The following is a 16,431-nucleotide window of genomic DNA, read 5'->3' on the forward strand; positions in this document are numbered from 1 at the left end:
CATCCTATATCAGAGGGCTGGATAAAATTCTGCAGCAGGCTGGATTTGGCCCATGAGCTGAAGTTCGGAGACCCCTGCTCTAGCACATAGTGTTGGCTTTCTGCTAGCACCTGATTCTGTTTACTCTAATGAAAAAGAATCACTCCTAAAGAAAAAGTAATGCATAAAAATACTTTATAAATGTATAGGTTCCCAAAGCCTTAATGAAAAATGAAAATAAGATTACTTACGCTGTTTTAATTCATCAAAGGATCCTCGTAATTTGCTGTAAATAATAATAGGTGAATCATATCAATATATGATTGGAAGCTCAATAAACATTCACAGCTAGAACCAGCATATCACAAGACAAAATTGGCTTAATTCACTAAACGGTAAAATTAGTTTGCATGTCTATTTTCATCATATTTTGATATATACATTTTTTATTTGATTATGAAAAAGAGGAAGAACAAAATGTGGGACTTTAGATGAGGTCAGTTAGACATAAATTTATTAAAATTGGCATACGCCATCAAACAGAGATACCCACAGAGAAGCAACAAGGGAAGGTTGCCCCATATTTAAGGACTTGCATCTTACTGTGGCTATCCATCTGTGGTGCTTTCCCCTTTTTCCCCCTCTGTGTTGGGGTGTGTCCGCGCCTCAGCCCCAGGTGAGGCATCTTCCCGGAGTCGACCCTGCCTTTGCCTCCTAAGATTGGACTGCTGCTTGGATATACGACACTACTGAAGGTAGTGTCTACTTTAAGACATATGGATTTTTTCTTTTAATTTTTGTCATTTTTTTATTATAATCTCATAATTTTTTATATTTTTAGATACAAATACATGTTTCAAAAGCTCCTGATGAATGGACGGAGGTCCATGAAACGCGTCGAGACTACACTTACTCAGATACTTACCTGCTTACATATTTAAGACTACAAACCTACAGAGAAGACAGTAATATATGTAGCACATGGAATATATGTATTACTATTGATCTAAGATTGTTGTAACTGTTTTATTATGAAATGTTATGTGTTTTACTGTGATAACATAGATTACATGTTGCTTCTCTGTGGGTATCTCTGTTTGATGGCGTATGCCAATTTTAATAAATTTATGTCTAACTGACCTCATCTAAAGTCCCACATTTTGTTCTTCCTCTTTTTCATAGACATATCGGGATGGAGGCATGTAGGCATCTTTTGTGGTAGATCATATCTTTTTCGTTATTTTTTATTTGATGTTTAGGCAAACCTTTCTTTTTAATTAAAGGGATATTAAAACAAAAATGGTATAAATTGCAGCTCACCAATCGATTGATATGGTGGCTGCATTTCTTTTTTTTTTTTTTCTTTTTAGGCTTTATTTCCTTTATTTTCACCTGGTGGCCTGGCCAACAACACACTTCCTGTCTTTGGTGTCTCAAATCTATGGGAAAGGGACACCTTTGGACAGCAACATTGTCAGTCTGTCATTCCAGGGATGGGGTACTGTTAGATGCACTAGCAGTTTTAGTTAGACTTGACTTAAAATGAAAGCCTAACACTTTTTAAACATTTACAGCAACAGTTTTTTTCCTTTTGGGATAAAAGTTTTACAGGAACGAATGAAAGATCATTGTAATATGATGGATTAAACATGTTATTTTTTCTTACATACATTAGATATTAAAACAAATTCTGCATTATTTTTAACTGACATATTTTGAATATCTGTTGGGACATCCAGTTTTGGATGTGGTAATCAGATCGACATATGAGATATAACTTCTTGTGAGAGACTTTGCAATATGATATGTGCTTGCTGAAAAAGCCTTCTGATGTGGAAAGTTCTAGCATCAAGTAGATATGATATGGTATTATATGGAGATCTGATCTAACACCCCAACATCACTAAACAGTATACTTTGCAGATGTGTATAAATGCCTCTGCAAGACAGATAATATTTGTTGTGTTTCAGCATTTGTGAGATACAGATTGCTTGTGCAAACTCATACTTACTTACCTTGGATGCCATCATATACTGTGCACACAGCTACTGTGGATTTATTATTTATATATCTGCTACACTACAACCTTCTACTACCTACATCTCTTACAGACATAGTTTTGACATATACTAATGGATATAAACAGAAAATAAAACTCTGTGCTTAGGTATATCCTTACAGAGTAGCCACCACCGAAGACCTAACCCAGTGCGTGTCATCACAGATGATGTCATCAAAGGATCCCCCGACGACGTCATTTGTGACGAAACTCATCGGGGGGGGGGCCTTCATGAGTGATATCATCATGCAAATGATTTGAGTGGGGTCGATCTAAAGGTGCCCATAGGAACGCTGTGCACTCCTGAAGTACTTTAATACCCAATTGGGGATGGTAGAAGAGTATAATGTTTAAATAGCTAATGGGAATAGAAAAGTCCCTGGAAGGACAACAATATTATCTAAAGGGGTTAAACTATGAGTAGTATCTGTTACATATGAGGACGTGCCACCACAGATGGTTGTAAAATTCCATCAATAAATTTACTAATTTTCTCAGCCAGACATCCTTTATCCAATATGGTTTGTCTGCCAGGGTTTGTCTGATTGATTTATACTTTGGAAGTGAGTAGAATATCAGCATATTAGGGTGTTGTGCTTTCAGAAATTCCAGAGTTTCCTTATCAATTACCCCTCAATAGAAAGCCCAGGCAATGATACCAGATAATGCTTTTTTTATTCTCATTCACTCCTGTTTCTGGTAGTTTAGTGCACCGCTCTCTATTCCACAGAATTTTCTGACACATTTTCAATAATTCTGTCTCCCATTATGACTGTATTTCCACCCTTAGGGCTTGCTGTTTCACCAGTCTCAAATTGTATTCTCTAATACTTTAAAAATTCATAGATCTGTGACAACTGCCCCAAGCATTGCATGCTAGCTATTGTAGATAATCGGGGGAAAGTCTTCAGTTGTATACTATAACTGGAATTCCATGTACTGTAAAAGTATACACTCTAGGCACTTTAAGGGGCTCCTTATTTCTGTGTGTTGTTTGTGCTTTTGAATGTGAGATCTGATGTTTTATTTTAGTGTGGGACACAATGGGGCTGATTTAATAAAATTGGAGAGTGCAAAATCTGTTGCAGGTCTGCATAGAAACCAATAAACTTTCCAGGTTTTATGTTAAAACTTAATTGAACAAGCTAGAAGCTGATTGGCTAACATGCACAGCTGCACCAGATTTTGCACACTTCCGTTTTAGTAAATCAACCTCACTGTGTTTTGTTTGTTTTCTATAATAAAATACATTTTTGATATTGGCTTTATAGTGTTAGTGGATGCAGTTTTTGCAATTTCAGTTTTATTAAATGGGAAATGCACTACAATCTCTATAATAAAGTGATTGCAGAACTTGGAATAAATGTCTAGTATGGGGTGTGGCGATAGTTTGGGGTTTTAAAGGGTTATTTTTCAAACAACCTTGATGTAACTCCTAATTTAACTCTAATTTCATGATATAACCTATATAGTGGTTACCCATCCCTTCTTATCAACCAAATTCAGGGCAATTTCCACCAACATTCTATTCCACCTATTAGCCTGCCAAATCTCTCAAAGCTCTGTATTCACATCTACTCATTTGTGACCAATCTTTTAAAATACAATCTAAAGGATTGGTATGTTTAGTGGCATAAATTACTCTTAAAACAAGCTTCTTTGCGAATAAATATCCTTTCTTGCCTCAGATGGTCTTCCTATACAGTGGCACATAATTTAAGTTACCTCGCTAGTACTCCGAAGCTCTTCTAAGCTTCAGAAATATCATTAAAACCACCATATGATTTTTAAATCTATATCTATAGATATTGTTCCATCCTATATCCTCTTGGACTGGGATCCATCTGTGAGTCCATCATTTGTAACATACCCAGATTCTTGACGATTCCCAATGTCTGGGTGCCCCCCCCCCCCTCCGCCTGTGCACCTATTTATCATCCTTCACATATCTTCCCAATTGAAAACAATAGACCTGCGCTTACAGTATTAGGATAATGTATAGAAAAGCAGCTGACACAATTCACTGGTGGCGAATACTAGCATAAAAACATACAAAGGTGCAGCTCTAAAAACTTACCTTGACAGGTAATTCATCAGAAAGAGTCCAATAAGTGTGGGGTCCCAAATAGAAAATCTTCCAAAGGGGAATGTTTCCAGAGGGTCACGCCCCTGATGACGTCGGTACGACGAAACCACTTGGGTAGAGCTGGATATTGCCAAGCACGGAGGTCAGCCAAATTGGTGGTTGGAAACATTCCCCTATGGATTATTGATGCACATGCAAGATTTTATCTTACATTTTGGTGAGTGAGTTTTCTGGATTTTAAAAAATGTTCTACTGAACGCAATACACTATGAAGTGTCTTTCTATCTGTGTTGGAACGATATATCAATTGAGAGCCATATGAAGTAGAATCTGCTTAAGGGTGGAAGAGTGCTGCTGTTCGATCAGTTGGATTCTGGGACTAGTGCATTCGACCACTGTAGGTAGTGGGCCACTCTGGACGGTAAAAGTCAGTGTGTGTACATCTGTCGGTGGAGGATCACTCATAAGGTTTTCCATTTTGGACCCCACACCTAATGGACTCTCTCTGTTGAATTTCCTGTCAAGGACTTTCTGTTCGTTTTTAGAGCTGCAACTTTGTATGTTTTTATATCTTCCCAATTGTTTTTCTGTCAACCCATGATCTATATTTTATGTCTACCCTTTCTCATACTTCCATAGTTACATAGTTAGTGAGGTTGAAAAAAGACACCAGTCCATCCAGTTCAACCTACGATGAGTGTGTGTATAAGTGTTTATGTCAATAGTACATTGTATACCCCCAGGGCTGCTGTTAGAAATCACGGGGCCCCATACAGACTACCTGGCAGGGCCCCCCCAAGAAAATATTAAAGATATATTTAGCTAAAATTACAACAAAATCACTATTAGCAGACACAAATATACCATAACTCGCATAATTCCTGTTAAATCTAAAAAAAAAACTATGTTAAATAAAAAAGAAGATGAGATGAGAAAAAATATACAGGCTGGGCAGTTGGAGCTCAGTGATCAGAGAGACAGAGAGAGAGAAACAAAGTTACAATTTACAAATAAACTCCTGAGCAGAGATAAGTGCTGGGAGGGGGGGCACACAAGGGAGGGGGATTAGTGAGGGACAACTGTCTCTTTCTTAACAGATAAAAGCTGATAGCAGGGAGAGGGACAGATCAGATTCAGGTGCTGGAGGAAATTTTCTGTATTTGTTGTCCATTACTAATCCCCCTCCCTGTGTGGGCCCCCCTGTGTGCTCAGGCCCTCTACAAGAGGGCTGGTGGTTCCCCCCTATCAGCGGCCCTGTATACCCCTGTTATGTTGTGGTCATTAAGGTGCCCATCTAATAGTTTTTTTGAAACTATCGATGCTCCTCGCTGATACCACTGCTTGTGGAAGAGAACTCCACATCCTTACCGCTCTGACGGTAAAGAACCCTTTACGCAGTTTAAGGTTAAACCGTTTCTCTTCTAATTTTAGCGAATGGCCACGAGTCCTTTTATATTCCCTTTCCCTGAATAGTTTGTTCCCTATGCTAGAGTCACCAGTACGGTATTTGTACATTGATATCATATCCCCTCTCAAGCATCTCTTCTCCAAAGAGAATAAGTTTAATGCTTGTAGTCCTTCCTCAAAGCTGAGGTCCTCCAGTCCCTTTGTTGCCCTTCTCTGGACTCTCTTCAGTTCCAGCACATCCTTCCTGAGGACCGGTGCCCAGAACTGGACGGAATACTCCAGTATTCCCTCTCGTGTCAACTTTCTCTCTTGTCGTGCATTAGGGGCTGATTTACCAAAGACAAGTAGACTTCACACTTTCCAAAGTGCAGTTGCACTCTGCAATAGCAGTTTATTTTAGAATTTAGTAAAAGAGCAGAAGCTCTGCTGACTTCCATCATCCAAACATGTGCAAGAAAAAATCCTGTTTTGTTTTTTCCTAGCACGGGATTGGGTATTCTTCGCAAAGTGAAGCTTTATCTCATATACTAAGCAAAGTGCACAGTCTATTTGCCTTTCGTCAATCAACCTATAAGTGTCTTTTGTGTATTACCCTTTTCCAATACACCATTTTTTAAATCTTTATACCTAGATGTGGAGGTAGAAGCGGTGCAAGAAGCCAATCAGGTGTGATGTAATGCAATAAGCATGCTGATAGAAGAGAGCATCAGTGTGCTGCTTTTCCTTTAACTGTCCAGTCAGTTGATTGAGGGGGGGGGGGGACCTTTAAATGATAGTGAAACTGCAGCAGCAGTCAATTCCTCTGCTTTGTGCTATGGGGCAGAGCCATGTAAATCTCAGGACTGAATAGACAGAAATACAAGTCCTTTACCAGAAAAACAACTCTCATTTATGTATTTCATCTGTGTATTTAGCTATTTGCCCCAAGGCTAGTTGTAACAAATGCAAAGGTCAAATGGACCTAGAATGTAAATGTGGGTGATATTTTTCACACCAAACATTTCTAGTAGCTTTTTACTTAACTAGAAAATGAAGATGCATACTGCAGGCATACCGCCTACATTACGTATACATTGGTGGAAAACACTGTAAAAATAATCAGCCCACCACATTTTCCGGTACACTAATATTAGATAAGTAAGGGAAAGTGATTGTGTACTAAATGAGACTAAACAATGAATGAAACAGGTAAAGTGGTACTAATATAAAAAACAAAAATGTACTATTTTGCTGTTTACAAGTGTAATATATTGCAGTTTACCAATCCTTAGATGTGGTGGCAGCATTCCTTTTTCCTCTGTTTTTACCTGGTGATCTGGCCAGTAACACAACTCCTGTATTAGAGTGACCCCATTCTGGATGAAGGTGCAAAAGAGACACCTTTAGATAGGAGTAATGTCAGTCTGGGGGGAGGGGAGTGTTAGATGTACTATCAGATTTAGATACACTAACAATTCCAATCCAAACTCAGTTACACAATCAGTTAGAGCAACAGTTTTTTTTTCCCTTCGAGATAAAGGTTTTACATGAATAAATAAAAGCTGATCATTCCAAGCACCCCTGTCAGTGGTAAATAGTTTGTCTCAACACTATAACAGCTACATTTGAAGGAGAGCTTGTTCTGTTTAAAAACAACAGATTTACTGGCTAGATTATCAAATGAAAATAAAGGAAAGAACACTTAAAAAAGAAAACAAATGCAGCCATCACATCTAAAAATTGGTAAGCTGCAATATAATAAATGTTTCCTATTGGGTTTAATACCGCTTTAACCACTTCCGGACCACCCGCCGCAGTTTTATGTCACTACTTTGATGTTATTACGGGTGTTTTCTTTACTGGGTGGGCGGTCCTCTTTCTCATAAAAGTTGTCCCAGCGGTGGATTCGCCGATGGATCATTTTTATGGGCAGCGGGAGAGGTGCCCCCCTCTTCCCGCCGCTTCCCGGTCGTTTTCCCTGCTTACCGAACCCGTCGGTAGCGGGGAGAAAACAATCCGGTAATTTCCCCTCCTAGGCAAGCTATGCCCCCACTCGACTCTATGGCCTTGGAGGACCGGAGCAATGTCATACGTTGCTTCCTACAAACGGCCTTAGAGGGCCCATTTTTTTCCATGATGAAAAAAAATGATTTTTTTATTTTTGCTTTTTAGTGTAGATGTGACTTCTTTTTGACACCAGATCTCACATTAAATAGGTCCTGTCATGCTTTTTTCTATCACAAGGGATGTTATATTTCTTGCAATAGGAATAAAAGTGATCAAAAAAAATTTTTTTTTAAAGTGTGAAAAAAAAAAAAGTGAAATAAAAAAATGTAAAGCAACCTGTCCTTCCGAGCTTGTATGCAGAAGTGAACGCGTACACAAGTCACGACCACATATGTAAACGGTGTTCAAACCACGAAGTATCGCCGCGATCATTAGAGCAAGAGCAATAATTCTAGCCCTAGACCTCCTCTGAAACTCTAAACTGGTAACCTGTAGAAATTTTTTAAGCATCGCCTATAGAGATTTTATGTGCCAATGTTTGTCGCCATTCCACAAGTGTGTGCAATTTTGCAGCATGACATATTGGGTATCTATTTACTCAGTGAAACATTATCCTTCATATTATAGAAAAAAATTGGGCTAACTTTACTGTTTAGTTCTTTTTTTTAGATGCAGTGAAATGTATTTTTTTCAAGAAATTGCATTTGAAAGACAACTGCACAAATACTGCATGACAAAAAATATTGCAATGACCGCCATTTTATTCTCCAGAATCTTTGCTAAAAACAGATATATAATGTTTGGGGGTTCTAAGTAATTTTCTAGCAAAAAAATACTGATTTTAACATGTGTCAGAAATAGGCCTGGTCCTTAAGTGGTTAAAGTAAATTTAAAAATGTAAATTATGCATAAACTATACACATTCAGCACAAATACAAAACATGTACTGGCAGTTATTTAGCTGAGTATATAGAATGACCGTCTGCATTGCAAAACAAGCCACTGTATTATACAATCTTGCATGCCATAAGTTAAAATGATATGCCATTCATTGACTGTCATTATTATTATTATTTTTTTTCACACTTTAGTCATCTTTCTTACTTTATTTCAGTTTGTCCCCCGGCCTTTCTTGCAATTTGAACTAATTCCTTTCCGTATTTTTCTTCAGCAATGGCCCTTTTGAGAAATAAAAAAAATAAATAAATAAAAAAGAAGGGAAAAGATGAGAATCCAGCAGAGAAGGGTTAATGTTTTAAAACAATAAAACTAGCCGAGCATGAGTGAGCATTGAGACAGATAATACAACAGCTTAAGCCCCGTTCACACTGGGGCGATGCTTCTTCCCGGGGCGACCTCATAGGTCATGGCGCACTGCTCGCACCGCGACCTCGGAGCGGCCGGCACGGACTTCATAACATTGAAGTCAATGCAGGTCGCTCCAGGTCGCCCCAAAGAAGCTCCGGACCCTTTTTCTAAGTCGGAGCGACTTGTGTCGCTCCTATTAGAACGGGTCTGCAGCTTCTCTATGGCAGGCAACCTACGGCGACCTGTCAGGCGACCAGGTCGCCTGACAGGTCGCCCCAGTGTGAACGGGGGCTTAGCATCAGAATAAATCGTAAGGGCCATAACTAAAGGCAAATAGACTGTGCACTTTGCTCCAGAGCCTTTTTAACAAAGTAAAGCTTCACTTTGCAAAGAATACCCAATCACGTGCAAGAAAAAAAAAAAAAACAGCATTTTTGCTTCCACATGATTGGATGATGGAAGTCAGTAGAACTTCTGCTCTCTTACTAAGCTGTGGAGTAACTTCTCTTGCGTAGTGCAACTGCACTTTGCAAAGTGCACAACCTATTTGCCTTTAGTAAACCAACCCCATTATTTCACCTACTCACTGCCTGTTTTTTAACCCCTAAAAGCTTGTACCACCAGGCCCCAACTGCCCGGAATGAGTGGGTTGCGTTTGGCGGCGGTAATGCCCACCAAACCTGAGTGGGTGACAAGTGAAAACAAGGTTCTATGTGACCAGATTTCAAGGCTCAAAAGGGCTGTACTGTATCTGTAAACGCATTACATTTTTTTTTTTTTTTTTATTCACTACCAAGAATTTTTAAGATCTTAACCACTTGCCGACCGCCGCATGACTATTTACTTCGGCGGTCAGCCCCTCACAGGCAGAGCGACGTAGTACTACGTCGCTAACCTGTGAGGGTCTAGGGAGCGAGTGCACGCCCCTGGAGGCGCGCTCCCTATCCCGCGCGGTCACGGACCTCCCCCCCACGTGTGACCGGCGGACCCAATGTCCGCCGGTCACTCGGCGATCGTCGGTGCAGAGGGAGAAAGGCAGGCGGCTAATGTAAACAAGCCGCCTGTCATTCTCCCCTGTGTAGGAATGGTTCTACTATGTAGGACCGTTGATCACTGTTCCTACACCTCAAGCCACAGCCAATCACAGTTAGAATCATGCCCCTAGGGACACACATAACCCCTCCCTCTCAAAAAAAAGTTAACCCCTTCACTGCCAGTGTATTTTTACAGTAACAGTGCATATGTATAGCACTGATTACTGTAGAAATGTCACTGGTAACCCCAAAAGTGTCAAAAATGTCAGTCAAGGGTCCGATCTGTCCGCCGCAATGTCGCAGTACCGCAAAAAAAAATTGCAGATCGCCGCCATTACTCGTTAAAAAAAAAAAACAACAAAAATGACAAAAATCTTTCCCTTTGTTAGTAAACGCGATAACTTTTGCGCAAACCAAGCAAAATACGTTTTTTGCGATTTTTTTTTACCAAACATAGGTAGCATAAAACAAATTGGCCGAAAATGTTAAAAAATTTACATTTTTTGGGGGAGAATTTCATATAAAAAAAATTTGAAAAATATTATTTTTGCAAAATTGTCGCTCTTTTTTTGTTTATAGCGCATGATCAAAAAATCGCACAGGTGATCAAATACCACCAAAAGAAAGCTCTGTTTGTGGGAAAAAAAGGATGTCAAATTAGTTTAGGTACAGCGTCGCATGACCGCGCAATTGTCCGTTAAAGTCACGCAGTGCCGAATCGCAAAATAGGCCCTGGTCAGGAAGGGGGTAAAATCTTCCGGGGCTTAAGTGGTTAAAGCTCTTTTTTATTAGTTTATCATACTTTCCAAAAGTCTCATTAAAGTGTTACTAAACCCTGAAACTGCTTTCGCTATATCTGTTCTCCCACAGTACAGAGAACATGGAAATGCAATTATTTTAGTAATATAAACTGCTAAATGCCTATACTCATCAGCAGTCTATAGCAGTCTTGTGACTTCTATCAGTGCCTGGTTAAAGTTTGTAGGAGGAGTTCTTATTCTCCCGATTGTCCTACGAGGCTGCAGGACCCCTGACCCTCTGTCTGGACAGTACTGATTGGTCCTGTGCTGATCGCATGCTATCTCCCAAGAAAAAAAATAACTCTCTACATCAAACTGAGCATGTGCAGCCTGACTCCAGTAACTCTGTCTTATCCAGATATATTATGGGGACAATGCAAGAAGGGGATCTGTGAATACACAATGCAGAGAATTAACCCCTTAGAATCCACAGTGAGTATAACAAGCATGTTTTACTGCATATACAGACTGATTTTACTGTTGTGGGTTTAGTAAGTCTTATGCGATGTGGGAACCACAGTGCGGGTTCCCACATCACATCTGGCTTGCAAGCCATTCACACTGCTCTCTGCAAACCGCTGCGGGTGTCAATGTAAAGTTAATGACACCCCCAAATCGGTTCGCAGAACGCAGTGCGAACTGAAATTGTACAGGAATTGAATCGCATTGGGTCCTGCACCATTTTGGTCCGAATGCAATGTGATTTCAGTCATAGAAACAATATGGCTAAATTTGCATTGCACAAACATTGCATGTAATATGCACAACAATGCGGTGTGAATCACATGCGATGTCTGGCATCGCATAAGTGTGAACCCAGACTAACATGTATGTTCAGCTATATCTTTTTTTTTTTTAGTTTTGAGTAGAGTGGGGAAGAAGTAGAACACCTGTTGGTTAGAGAGCTATCCCCTCACTTCCTGTCATGGTAACAATGGTTTACCAGACAGGAAGTAGGGCAGATTTCCAAAAGAAATACAAACAGAAATAAAACTGTATTTCTTTACTAGAGTGGGGAAAGGATAGAACCCTTGCAAGCGTTTTATTTATTTATTTATGTGTCCCAGTTACAGATTTTACCCTTAGGGCCTGTCTGGTAAAATAAAGTGAGGGTAAATATCTCTAATAGAGTCTAGAAAATAGGGTTCTAATGGGCCATACACACTATAAGATTTTCTGAAGACTTTTTTCTTTAGATTTACCAAAACCATATAATATGAGGTCAAACCTAAACACTTTCACTTTGTATGCAATCTGGCAGGCCCTTGCACTACATAGAAAAGGTAAATCTGAAGGAAAAAGTCTTCAGAAAATCTTATAGTGTGTATGGCCCTTAATCCTTCCCGACTTTAACCGCTTCCATACAGAGCAGTTAGACACCCTTCCTGCCCAGACCAATTTTCAGCTTTCAGCACTCTCACACTTTGAATGACAATTGCTCAGTCATGCTACACTATAACCAAACAAAATTTTTATCATTTTTTTCACACAAATAGAGCTTTCTTTTGGTGGTATTTGATCACAACTGGGGTTTTTTTTTTTCGTGATATATGCAAAAAAAGAGCAAAAATTTTGAAAAAAAAACACTTTTTTTTAGTTTCAATTATGAAATTTTGCAAAAAATAAATTTTTCTTCATACATTTGGGCCAAAATGTATACTGCTACATGTCTCTGGTAAAATTAACCCAAATTAGTGTATATTATTTAGTCTGTGTGAAAGTTATTGAGTCTAGAAGCTATGGTACCAATTACTGAAAATTGATCACACCAGATGTACTGACTGCCTATCTCCTTTCTTGAGGCCCTGAAATGTCAGGACAGTACAAATACCCCCCAAATGACCCCTTTTTGTAAAGTAGACAGTCCAAGGTATTTAGTAAGAGGCATGGTGAGTTTTTTGAAGTTGTAATTTTTTCCCACAATTCTTGGGAAAATGAAGAAAAAATTTTTTTTTTCTTTTTTTTCCCACAAAGTTGTCAATTTATAAGCTATTTCTAACACATAGCATGTACACAGCAAAAATTACACCCAAAAATACATTCTGCTACTCCTTCCGAGTATGGCGATACCACATGTGTGAGACTTTTACACAGCCTGGCCACAAAAAGAGACTCCACGTCCAAGAAGCACATTCAGGCGTTCTAGGAGCATAAATACACATAAAACTTTCTTACTACCTATCACACTTTTCAAGGCCCTAGAGCACCAATACAATGGAAAAGTCCACAAAATGACCCCATTTTGGAAAGCAAACACTCCAACGTATATTCTATGAGGCATTATGGGTCGTTTGAACATATCATTTTTTTCCACAGGTTTTTGGAAAATGTGGGAAAAAAATGAAAACTTTTTTTTTTTACACAAAGTTGTCAATTTATAGGATATTCCTAACACATAGCATGTACACAGCAAAAATGACACCCCAAAATACATTCTGCCACTCCTCCTGAGTATGGCAATACCACATGTGTGAGACTTTTTCACAGCCTAGCCATATAGAGGGGCCGAACATCCAAGGAGCATCATCATGCATCCTAGCCACTTGCCTAGGCCTATTTTTGACATTTGGTGTTTACAAGCTAAAATCAGTTGTTTTGCTAGAAAACTGCTTAGAACCCCCAAACATTATATATTTTTTTTTTAGCAGAGACCCTAGAGAATAAAATGGAGATTATTGCACTATTTTTTATCACACCGTATTTGCGTAGCGGTCTTCCAAACGCAGTTTTTTTGGAAAAAATTCACTTTTTTTAATTAAAAAATAAGAAACCAGTAAAGTTAGCCCAATTTTTTTCCATAATGTGAAAGATAATGTTACGCCGAGTAAATAGATACCCAACATGTCATGTTTCAAAATTGCGCACGCTCACGGAATGGTGACAAACTTTGGTACTTAAAAATCCCCATAGGCGACAATTTAAAAATTTCTACAGGTTGCCATCTTTGAGTTACAGAGGAGGTCTAGGGCTCAAATTATTCCCCTTGCTCTAACGATCGCGGCGATACCTCACATGTGTGGTTTGAACACCGTTTACATATGTGGGCGGGGTTTCTGTATGCATTCGCTTCTGCGCGCGAGCTAACGGGGACAGGGCGCTTTAATTTTTTTTTTTTTTACTATTTATTTTATTTATTATTTTTTATTTTTACACCGTTTAAAAAAAAAAAAAAAAAAATTGATCATTTTTATTTCTATTAAAAGAAATGTAAATATTCCTCGTAATAGAAATAGGCACGACAGGACCTCTTTTTTGTGAGATCTGGGGTCAAAAAGTCCTCAGATCTCACAAGTACACTAAAAGATAGAAAAAAAAAAAAAAATAATAATAATTATAATATAAAATGAAAAAAAAAAAAAAAAGGACCTTTAAACTGGTTGCTAGGCAACAACATTTTCCGTAGCTCCGGTCCTCCAAGACCATAGAGTCAAGTGAGGGCAAGCTTGCCCTCACTCGACATCCTGTCTGTGAGGATTCGGGACCGGATCGTTTTCCCCGCTGCCGGCGGGTCCGGTAAGCGGGGAAAAGGACCGGAACGCGTCGGGAGGGGGGGGGGGCGCCTCTTCCGCCATCCCGGAAGGGTGATCCCACGGCGAATCCGCCGCTGGGACCACCCTTATCGGAAAGCCAACCGTCCACCGTTTAAAAAAATACCAGGGTTATGGCAGCTATCTGCTACCATAACACCGGTATTTAGGTTTAAACGGACGACGTATATAAACCTTTTTGGACTTGGACATGGTGGCTGTATGAAGGGTGACAGGTACTCGGGTACTTTGTTGGGCAGGTGACAGGTACTCTGGTACTGATGAGCAGGTGACAGGTACTCGGGTACTCTGATGGGCAGGTGACAGGCAGGTGATAGGTACTGATGAGTAGTACTCACTGACTGATAGGTGATAGGTGATACTGTACTGATGGGTACTGATGATCAGTACTGATACGTGATAGGTACTGATGAGTACTGATGAGTAGTGATGGGTACTGATGAGCAGGCGGCAAGTACTTGGGTACTTCAGGCGTCAGGTACTCTGATGAGCAGGTGGAAGGTACTCGGGTACTCTGATGGGTAGGTGACAGGTACTCAGGTACTCTGATGACGGGTACTCCGTTGACAGGTACTCAAAGTACCCGAGTACCTGTCATCAGAGTACCCGAGTACCCGTCATCAGAGTACCCGAGTACCTGTCATCAGAGTACCCGAGTACCCATCATCAGAGTACCCGAGTACCTGTCATCAGAGTACCCGAGTACCTGTCAGAGTACCCGAGTACCCGTCATCAGAGTACCCGAGTACCCGTCATCAGAGTACTCGAGTACCTGTCATCAGAGTACCCGAGTACCTGTCATCAGAGTACCCGACATCAGAGTACCCGAGTACCTGTCATCAGAGTACCCGTCATCAGAGTACCCGAGTACCCGTCATCAGAGTACCCGAGTACCCGTCAGAGTACCCGAGTACCTGTCATCAGAGTATCCGTCATCAGAGTACCCGAGTACCTGTCATCAGAGTACCCGAATACCTGTCACCAGCCCATCAGAGTACCCGAGTACCTGTCATCTGAGTACCTGATGACAGGTACTCGGGTACTTTGATGGGCTAGTGACAGGTGCTCTTTATTGGGGGGGGGGGCAATCAGTGTGTTTAGGGTGCACTGTAATTGGTAACTAGCTGTTACCACAATCTCCTCCTCACACAGGATCAGTGTGTGAGGAGGAGAACACGGTGACAGCTAGTTACCGTGTTCTCTGTTGACATTTGTGACCGGCTGTGATTGGACACAGCCGGTCACGTGGTAAAGAGCCAATTTCATTGGCTCTTTACCTAGATCGGGGATCGACTCTGTCCGAGGGACGAGCCTCGTCCCCGATCGCTGCTCTGCGCGCCCCCGGGGGCGCGCATTGCAGAGAGAACGAGCGGCTCGTGCTGGAGCCGCTCATGTGATCGGCTGTGATTGACACAGCCGATCACGTGGTAAACAGCCAATTTCTATTGGCTGTTTACCTTGATCAGTGATGGGCTATGTCCGAGGGACGAGCCTCATCCCTGATCGCGCCGCTGCGCGCCGCCGGGGGCGCGCAGTAGCAGCTAGAACGGGCCGACGTCATATGACGGCGGCCCGGATCTAGACAACCACCTTGCCGACGTCATTTTACATGACTCGGTAAGGAAGTGGTTAAACACAACTAAAAATAAAGTGAGAGAAATATCTCTAGTGAAGTCTAAAAAATAGCACCATCTGAACGTGGTTCTCATGCTTTCCTAATGTAATCACAACTAAAGAACAAAATGTTTGGGTGAATTTACAACCTCCAGGTTTTAGCCCCTTCATGACCAGGACATTTTTTGCTATTCAGCACTGTGCTACAATTGCGCAGTCATGCAACACTGTAGCCAAATTACATTTATATCAGTTTTTTCACACAAATTGAGCTTTCATCTTAGTAGTATTTGATCACCACTGTTTTTTTTTTTTTTTTGCTATATAAAGGAAAAAATACAGAACATTTTGAACCCCCTCTCTCCCCTTAATTTTTCCTGATTTCTTGAGGCCCTAAAATGCCAGGACAATAAAAATCTCCCCCCATCACCTCTTTTTGGAAAGTAGACAGTCCAAGGTATTTAGAAAGAGGCATGGCGAGTTTTGAAGTTTTTGAAGTTGTATTTTTTTTTTTTTTTACAATTTTTTGGGAAAAGAAGAAATAAATAAAATGTAGGTTTTTTTTCACAATTTTTTATATATACTGTTATCAGCGCAGAACAGCATCAT

At 40.3% G+C, this 16,431-nt stretch overlaps 1 protein-coding gene across 1 annotated transcript in view; it reads right to left on the reverse strand.

Annotated features, from left to right (window-relative positions):
- PSTPIP1 (proline-serine-threonine phosphatase interacting protein 1) overlaps positions 1-16,431 on the reverse strand; it is a 135,726-nt gene that overhangs the window by 38,537 nt on the left and 80,758 nt on the right. The window contains exons 3-4 of the mRNA XM_082252856.1: positions 8,623-8,697; positions 231-265 (exon numbers count right to left, since the gene is read on the reverse strand). Of these exons, the coding sequence (XP_082108982.1) occupies positions 231-265; positions 8,623-8,697 (110 nt within the window). The remainder of the gene's footprint in view (positions 1-230; positions 266-8,622; positions 8,698-16,431) is intronic.

This window comes from Pelophylax lessonae (genome assembly GCF_965119305.1).
Source record: "Pelophylax lessonae genome assembly, chromosome: 4".
NCBI lineage: Eukaryota > Metazoa > Chordata > Amphibia > Anura > Ranidae > Pelophylax > Pelophylax lessonae.